Consider the following 9,010-nt stretch of genomic DNA (forward strand, 5'->3'; position numbering starts at 1 on the left):
AAGAACTTAACCACTGCGCCACCAGGAATTCCTTGTGAGGTACACACAGCACAGGAAACTCTTCCTGTTTCCTAAGTAGCCAGGTCTTGGGGCTCTCGGGGACCTCCCGCTGGGCTCGAGCATCCCATTGCAGGCCCCCATGTGTGGACTCAGGCCTTGGCAAGGTTCCTCATCAAAACCCAAAGCCCTAATCTAGAAGGCAAAAATTCCTCCCCAGGCATCTTACTTCAAAGACTTGTGGTTTATACTAAAACATTTACAGTCCTGTTCAAAAAAAAAAAAGGAAGCTTCACCATCTCTTAGCTAACAAATGCTTTGTTTGTCAAAGTATACTCATGGAAAGCAGTATAGGATGGATTAATGAACATGTGCCCATTGTATTTACATTATCAAAAATCATATATATATATATATATATATATCTCGATTTGAACTTACTTTTCGAGTCTCTCCAGTGTACTGTCAGAAAGGGTAAAGCTCACACGGAGGCTTAAATAAACTTGCTGCTAACTTTCCTCATCCAGAGGGGGCGCTCTTGTGCCTACACTAAACCCGTATTTGTTTTTTATGATGTAGAGAATATTCGGTACCTCCTGCACCTCCACAAGCACAACTCCCTCGGGGCCCCTGAAATAAGGACTTACTAGTCTCCCTCCTGGTGTGGCGCTGTGGGATAAAGCACTAGATTGCAAGGTCGGTTTGAGCAGCAAGGTTGGTGGATCAACCTCACCAGCCACTCCTTGGAAATCCTATACAGGGTCACTATGAGCCAAAACCGACTTGACAGCATTTAACAAGTCTCCCTCTGGTCCAACTTGTCCCAAGCCCTGCTGAGTGCCTGGTGTACCTCTGAGCTCTCCTCAGCCCCAAAGCCAAAGCCCAGGGAAGACGTGGGACAAGGACCTGGGCCATCTTTGACACGTGTCTCAGGGCAGGAGTGACCACAGCAAGGCATTGGCTTCCCTGAAGGCTGGATGCTCAAAAGGAAGGAAGCTTCTGAACCAGCTTCTCAAGGCCACCTTGGACAGAGCCCCTCACCTTAGTACCTCCCCCCTGGATGAGGCATAGTGGCTGGCTAGCTGGCTGCTTGGTAAAATGTGACACAGACTCAGCAGGAACACAGTGTTCTAGTCCTGTTTCCCCTAGGAACATGCCCCCAGAAGAACCATGGCCGGGCAGGGAAGAAGCAAGCAGGCCTCGTGCCAGCTGATGCCTTGATTTCCCCAAAACCGGCCTCATTCTCCATCCTGCCAGCCTCAACATTTGAGGCGATTGGCCTCACACCTCAGCCAAGGAAGGGTCCTAGATCCCCCACAACCCACTTTCTAAAACCCTGAGCTGTCCCAAAGCCTTTTCCATCTGCACCATCGCATCCTCCTGCCTGCCTTTAAGCCCAGGGCGCTCTTTGCCCTGAAACACCATTGTTATCTTCCTAAGCAGTTCTGCTCTGTTTCAGAGTTTCTTACCAGAAATCTATGCCCAGTAACCCAGAGATGAGCCCTGGGCCTAGGAACAACAGGGGGCCTGGCAGAGTTCAAAGTTCCCTGTGGATTCACCCTGCCCAGAAAACAGGTCTGCACAGGCCTCGGCATTAGAATCTACAGGAAAAGAACCAACTGCCCCACAAGGAAGAGAGGAGATGAAGCGGCACATCCTAGCAAGGGTCTGGACAGTGAGAGGTTCAGAGGGGTCGCCCCTGCCACACCGCCGACCCCTGAGGAATGCCCTGCTTTAGTTCTGCCCTGTGGCACCAGAAAACTGGCCTCCATGAGATTGTTGTTGTTGTTGTTAAGTGCCATCAAGTCGGGTCCGACCCATAGCGACCCTGTATAGGGTTTCCGAGGGTGTAAATCTTTACGGGAGTAGAAAGCCTCATCTTTCTCCCACGGAGCGGCTGGTAGTTTCGAACCGCTGACCTTAAGGTTCGCAGCCCGATTCGTAACCACTACGCTACCAGAGCTTTAACCAAAAACCTTCCAACAATTTGAGCTTTGGCCTCTGGCAGTGGAGGGCTGGATTTAAAAACAAACAAGTAAAACTCTCAGCAACTTGCAAGTCCCTGAGTTTCCGGTGAAGAAGCAGAAGAAAGCCTGTCCTCCCTGGCTGTTCTGAGCTGACCATCTGTGAGGCTGGGGGTGCTGGGGAAGGTCTACCCACAGCTTCTGCTCTCCCAGTGGGTCCCAGTGGGTCTTGGAGCTTGGTCTTCACCCCGGCGGCTGAGCAGTGAACGGCAGGACACTGGCTTTAGTAGTGAGCACAGGTTTTAGTCCCGGTTGGAGACTGGCTCCTCTAGGAGTCCTGGGGCTGTAACTAGACAGCGGGCAATTTGCTGTTCTGCTCCAAAGCAGTCGGAGCCCAGTGAGCCCACTCTGCCATTTTCCCTCTGGTGGGTTCCAACGCTGCCCAGAGCAGCTCAGGTGGAGGGGGTGAGTGCGAGTCTTCGTCCTGGCTGGCTCTGTCCCCAAGTGGCTGTGTGACCTTGGAGAGACACTTACCTCTGAAAGCCTCAGTAATCTCTTCCGCAAGCGCAGGGACCCTCAGTATCGCCCCCGCCCCTCTGGTGGCTCTCCCTTCTCATCGCCCGGCAGCAAGCACTGAGCTCAGGCACTATTGGGTTCTTTTACAAGAGGAAACTAGACAGAATGTGATTTGTTCAGCTTGAAAAGGGAAAAATTAAGGCCCTGTGGAGCTTGGGAGGACCCACCCTCCCCAGTCTGTCCCTCCTCCAACGGGAAGGACTTTTCCTCCCTGGTCCAAACGGCACTTCAGGTGGTCAGTCAGGAGCCCGGAGGCGGCCAGCAGCCTGATTAGAGGTGTGTGTCCTCCTCCTCATCTAGGTCATCCTTGGTCAGGTTGTCCAGAGGGACGATCCAGCTGTCCCCCAGCTCCCCATTGAGGTTGACCACCTTCTTCTCCTGCATCTCCGATGAGGTCTCCATCACCTCCAGCGTTGGATTGTCATGGTAACCATTCTCAACCGTCTGCAGCTCCTCAGTCAGGCGTTGCTAGAGGTGGGAGAGGGGTATTATATTGCGGGGTTACTGACCTTAGATGATCTACTTCTACAAAATGAGCCACTGAAAACCAACAGGACACATTTCTACTCTGACACACACAGGGATCGAGGGCCATCCCCAACGGGTGCTAACAACCACCTTGGCTTTAGAGAGCTTTCATATAATCCATGTTTCCTTCAACCCCAGAAACCTAGTTTGGATAATGTGGGCGTTTGTGAGCAATAAATGTGTGGACGTTACAGACGAGCATGCCTGCACCCGGCCTGCCTCATCCTAGATTCCAGCTCACCTCACCTTCAGCTTGGTGGCAAATGGGGAAAGTCAGTAGATATGGACTTTATTCTCCAGAGAACTCCAAAATCTTTCCTCCTTCCTCCATGCTAACCCTTCCTTGGCTCACCAAAATAAGGGGGAAGGAAGAGCTGTCAAAAAACAGCTCCTCCTTGTGGGGTGACTGAGCAAAGCAGCACCCTGCTCAGCAGCCACAGGGCAACAGTCCATGACTGCGCACTGCACTAAGTCACCTGTTTTGGTAACCACAACAACGGTGAAAATTCCCTAAGGCAAGCAAGAGCTTTGTGGTTTAGACAGGCATGCCTGGGCCCACTTCGATCAATGAGTCCTCAAAACAAGGTGCACACTGTACCCATTAGGCAACTGAGGCCCCTGAAGCATAAAGAGACTTGCTGACAGTCTCAGAAACTAAGAGGCAGAGTTGGGCAGAAAGCGCGTCTTTCTAACTCCAATGCACCCTTGTCTCCCATCCAGCAGGTGGCGCCTCTCAGGGACTGTCTGCCTGTCAGGACAAGGCCTTGGCTCAATCCCTGCCCTGTGTCACCTGGCTGAGGAGAGGTGTGCTCACCTGGTCCTTCCTGTGGGAGAGGCGCTGGTGGCAGCAGCCGTACAGGGCGGCGACCAGGAGCAGGAAAGAGGCCATGCAGACAATGGTGATGATGAGGGGCATGCTGAACCGATCGACTTCAACCACAGGGGGCCCTTGGTCTCCAAGTTGCATGTGACTGACCCCCACCTGGCCAGGAAGGACAAAGGCATGTTCTAGGTCACCTCCCTCTGCACGCCTAGCCCTTTACAGGCGCTTCAGCATTGGGTTTGTGGGTGCCTATTCCACTATCCTGTCCACCCACTCTCAGCCAACAGAGGGTTCTTTTAGGCTGACAGTGGGCATCCCATGGGGACATGCCTGGTCACGTCTGACCCAAACATACCTCTTGTAAGTCAGCCCACTTGTCCTTCAGCAACTCATAGATGTCCTTGGGCAGGAAGTTTGCTGGGGGAGAGCAGGAAGGGGTGCCGTGCTCACTACTGTGGCCCAGAGTGAGGTGCCACGGGAGGGAGACGGGGGCCCGGGCATCTGGGGCGAGAAGGAACAGCACCTCTGAGGTGGCCCCACACCCACCCATACAGGCTTCAGCTGCCCAGACCCTCAACTCACTCTTGACAGAGATGTGCTTGACCACCACCGCCTGGCTGTCTGGAACAGGCGCCAGCCATATGAGGCACTGGTCCCGAGCTGGGTTGAAGGAGGTTTTGACTGTTTTGCATAGAACATTGTGCAGTTTCTCTTCTTGAGGGCTCTCTGCCTGTCGTGGGAGACCACAGGTGAGCAATCTGCCTGATTACTCAGGGGTCGGACAACAGCCTAAATTCATGGGCGCTCAGGCCTGCCAGGAGTCAAGAATTCTGTGTTCCCCAGCCCTCGCCCTGTACATCTTGTCTACAGCGGGGGCTAGTTCCTTCCATTGCGGACCCCGTTTTCTCCCTCCAAGGTCTGTAAAGGACGAGCTGGAGGAAGTGCTCAGCAATCTCCCTGACAATGCAGGTCGGGAGACTTGTGCTCTGTGATCCTGTTGCATGCCAGCCTTTGCTGCCCTGTCCACAGACCTCAGCAGGAACGGCCACAACTCTCAGCATAGGGTGACCTGTTTCCAAGAGTGCCCTTCCCTGACTGAGACTAACAGGCAGCCAGGAGCGTGGCCAGGAAAAACAAGGTTGTTTGTCAACAGGGCTAGGTGGCGTGCCCACAGGGCTCTCACTGAGCTTTCTCTGACCGATTCTGGACTAGGATGATGAGGACTTTTGCTATGACTTACTTCAGGATGCCCACAAACCTCCTGTGAGTTTTTAGCTGAAATTTCCTCGGGTTTAACTTCCCACCCTGACACCAAGAAGGGATCCAGAACTTTCTCTCCACCTTTCTTTTCCAGTAAAGGAGAGCAAACATGCCTCATAACCTATCAAGTTTGAGCCAAAAGAGTGTCTGAGGCAAGGCTGACCCCAGAAAATTCCAGCAAAATGAAGAAAAGCAAACAACAAAGGCAACATTAACAAGGGTTCGCTTTTCCAAGAGGTGGCTGCAAAAACAGACACGCAACAGGAGGGGGCAGCATTGAGCTACCCATCGCCTGCACTCCAGGGCTCGCAACTAGTTCCTTGCCTGGTGAATCCTACAACCCTGCACCTGCAGAAATGGGGCCAGAGACAGGCTGCGGCCCACCCTACCCACTTCATACGTGTGTCCTCCCAGCCACGTGTGTGTGCGTGCACACAATTTACAGAGTGTAAGAACAATGATCCGTAGTAAGCCCCTACTTGAAAATACCAGCAAAAAAAGCATCTGCTGTCACATCATCTCGGCCACACATAACCCCACTTTCATCTTGTCATCATCACGCCACTGCCAGTCCCTTTCTTCTGAGGAAACTTCTGGGTGAACTATAATAGCCAACCTTCGTGTTGGCACTAAGTATGTTAAAGGCGGCACTAGGGACTCGCCTCAGGAGTACCACACCAGGCCTGCTCTAACCCCGTCCACCCCACACTCCACAGATTGAAGGGATAGCTTCCCCAAGCTCTTCTTCCTAGGGTGCTGTCTGAGAGGCCGACACCCGAAACCAGAGGCTCTCGGGATGGAAGGAGTATAGCGGGCCACGCCCCTCGTCACGTGAAGCCTCTGAAATCCATGGAGATCAGCATGCCAAAGTCACAGTCGGCCCGCCCCCTGGCTATAGTGAACGCCAGGAGATGGAGTGCTCTTTCTGGTCCTGTGGGTGACCCTGGAGCCAGACCTCACCTTGTCACCCCCATGGGTGGGAAGGGGTAGAAACAGTAAAGTTCAACTGAGCACCTCTGGTCCCTCTAGCAGCAACCCCTCGCTCCCCTTACCGCCCTGGGAGCTGCCTCTGGGATAGGATAGGGGATACTCACACAGAGGCTGGTCTTGGTGAGGTTCAGGATGAGCATCGTCTCATCTGGTTCTATTGGTGCCTCACATATGAACTGTAAGAAACCACTGGTCAGGGACCAGACTCTTTCCCTTCCCAAGCCCTCCCCTGAAGCCAGAGGAAACTGTAAGGAAGGTCACTGGCTACCCAGGGAGGGAAAGGGATGAAGGGCCCTCTGCTCCTGTGTCCCCACAAAGATCCCTTCCTGGAACCCAAGCCCTCACTCCATGAACCCCCATGCCATCACTCACAAGAGCTGAAGGGGACGAAGGGGGGCTGGAGCCCTGAGGGATGGTGGGAGTCAGCTTTGGGCTAGAGCTGGAGGATCCTCCAATGGTCAGCGTGGCTGTGGGGGCAGTGGTCCCAGGAAAGGCTGTTTCCTTGCTGGTGGTTGATTTACCCCCATCAACTGCAGCGGAAGTGGCTGGGGAGACAAAGGTGTGGGAAGAGATGGGTGGTGGGCGGGATTGAAACCGACAGTAGGTTATACCTGTTTTCTCTGCTCTTCTGTCTTCTCCCCACTGAGACAACACTCTGGGAAGAAAATAGAATGGAGGAAGTGGGCTCTAGTGATAGGTGACAGGTGAGGTCAGGCAAAGGGAGCCGTGATGATGGTGGTAATAATGACAGGAACAACAGCCACCACGAGCAGCCACCAGGAGCGGTCGGTGCCTCAGAGTCACGTGGTGACAAGTAGCAAAGAAGGGCTTTGAATCCAACTCAGAACCCTGTCATCTTCTAGAGCCGGTACCCAGTCACCTTCCGGTCAGTTCCTACTCATGGCAACCCCATGTGTGTAAGAGAAGAACTCTCCTCCGGCAGGTGTTCAGTGATGGTTTTTTTGGAAATGAAATCTCTAGACCTTCCTTTGGAGGCACCTCTGTATGGACACCAGCCTCCAACCTTTTGGTTAGCAGCCGAGCATGCACATTTGTGTATGTGAAGGTGGCATGGAAAGGGAGGGCAAGGGGCAAACATGCCCCCTGCCATAGGAGGAAATAGTGGGGGCTGTCTTTAAGAGGCTGGCTTGTGACGGGTGAAGGGATACCAGGAAGAGAGGACACTGGACAGAGAAGAAGGGTAACTGCTAGACCTCCCACCTCCAAGTTCTGAGTGGCCGTGATGTCAGCTGAACGCCAAGGACTTAGTCCCAGCTGGAGGAAGAGGCGACTAAGAGTCAGTTCTGTCCATGGTGAGTGGGCCACCCCACAAGGTAGAGACTGCTGCCCTGTCCACTTCAGGATGCATCAAATGTCTAGGGAGCGCCTCAAGTTCCAGCCAGAAATTCTGACTCAAAGATCTGATCAGGTAGCTACCTAGACTCATGATTTAGTGTAAGTTTCTATGTTAATTTCCTGGGTTAAGACCTCACTTTAAAAAGGGAAATGGAAGGGGACCCAGAAGATCAGGGTGTGGCTCCTAGAGTGAATCCTGTTCTGAGTTCTGAGTATGCCCTGCATGTGTCGTGTGCACTGTCGGAACACCCAGTCAGCAAGGTAAGTATGAGCTGACTTGGGCTTACTTACTCTGCAGCGAGCTGTGTTTACCCTGCTTACTGGGGACTCTCTCCGGTTGTGTGTGTGTGTTCTAGATCACGAGATGAAACACAAATATACTCCTTATTGTGAGTTGCTGTCCAATTCGTTTGAGAAATGTTGTTTCAGAGCTCCCCCACTGCGGGCAGAATTCTCGCCTCCTGTGGGAAACCTGCGTTCGATTCCTGGCTACTGTACCTGTGAGATGTCCCTGGAGGCTGTGTGGTGCTGTGGTGCTGAAAAGGTTTTAGCTGAGCTGCCTGATGAAAATGGACTAGGAAAAGGGGCCTAGCAATTGCTGTCTATAAATCAGCCAATGAAAACCTCATGCATCACATGGGTGCAGTCCTTAACCAATCATAGAGAGGGTACAGGACCCCAAAGTGTTTTATTCCATGATACCGGGGGTGGCTGGACAGCAGCTAGCAACAAAAGAATACCACAAGCACCTATAGAGTCTTCTTTCCACAGACTGGTTTATGTACTCAACTCGGCAAGGCCATCAAGCCCCTAAGAGCATGTGCTGTGTGGGCTTCTGCTCCTCAAGGAAATGGGAAGGTGAGGCCTAGCCACAGTGTTTACCCTCATCATCAATCTCTTCCTTTCAGTAGAGCAACTGCAGTAAACATGAGCTTTCAAAAGTTCCTTCATGTCTGGCTCAGAAACCAAAAAGAAAAGCATGACTTACCTGGTGTGGCAAATGTCTCCTGAGTTCTGAAGGTGGGACTGGGCTTAGGGCCTGGAGTCGTTGTAGGCTGTTCTTCAGGAGAGCCCCCTGTGGGCTGTGGAGTAGTGCCCCCAGGACCTGGTGTGATTCCTGAGGTGGTAACCTGACTTGGAGATAGAGAGGTCGTCTGAACGGTTTCACCCTGGGTCACAGAGGTTGTGGTCATGCTCTGTTTACCTGTGTCCCCAGGTTCATCTGTGGTTTTGACTTTGTTCAGGATGTTTGTGATTTCTGTCGTAGGTAATTGTGTAGAGTCATCTGAATCTTTTGGCTTTGTTGAATGATCCGTAGTTACAGAAGTGCTCTCTGAAGCTGGAGTTACCTTTGGGTCACTGTACCCGATGTCTGGAGCCTGACTGGCATCTTTAGTCCCTTTTGGATCACTGCGCCCGGCGTCTGGAGTAGCTTTCGGGTCACCGTGCCCAGCATCTGGAGTAGTTTTCGGGTCACCGTGCCCGGCGTCTGGAGTAGTTTTCGGGTCACCGTGCC

The 9,010-nt window shown here is 52.8% G+C and overlaps 1 protein-coding gene across 1 annotated transcript in view; it reads right to left on the reverse strand.

The window, feature by feature from the left end:
• Window positions 1–2,807: 2,807 nt before the first annotated feature.
• PODXL (podocalyxin-like) overlaps window positions 2,808–9,010 on the reverse strand; it is a 6,452-nt gene continuing 249 nt past the window's right edge. Inside the window, exons 2-9 of the mRNA XM_006861224.1 lie at window positions 8,844–8,983; window positions 8,483–8,628; window positions 6,511–6,683; window positions 6,201–6,314; window positions 4,471–4,618; window positions 4,244–4,389; window positions 3,880–4,047; window positions 2,808–3,005 (exon numbers count right to left, since the gene is read on the reverse strand). Of these exons, the coding sequence (XP_006861286.1) occupies window positions 2,808–3,005; window positions 3,880–4,047; window positions 4,244–4,389; window positions 4,471–4,618; window positions 6,201–6,314; window positions 6,511–6,683; window positions 8,483–8,628; window positions 8,844–8,983 (1,233 nt within the window). The remainder of the gene's footprint in view (window positions 3,006–3,879; window positions 4,048–4,243; window positions 4,390–4,470; window positions 4,619–6,200; window positions 6,315–6,510; window positions 6,684–8,482; window positions 8,629–8,843; window positions 8,984–9,010) is intronic.

This window comes from Chrysochloris asiatica, unplaced genomic scaffold (genome assembly GCF_000296735.1).
Source record: "Chrysochloris asiatica unplaced genomic scaffold, ChrAsi1.0 scaffold00041, whole genome shotgun sequence".
NCBI classification, from domain to species: Eukaryota; Metazoa; Chordata; class Mammalia; order Afrosoricida; family Chrysochloridae; genus Chrysochloris; species Chrysochloris asiatica.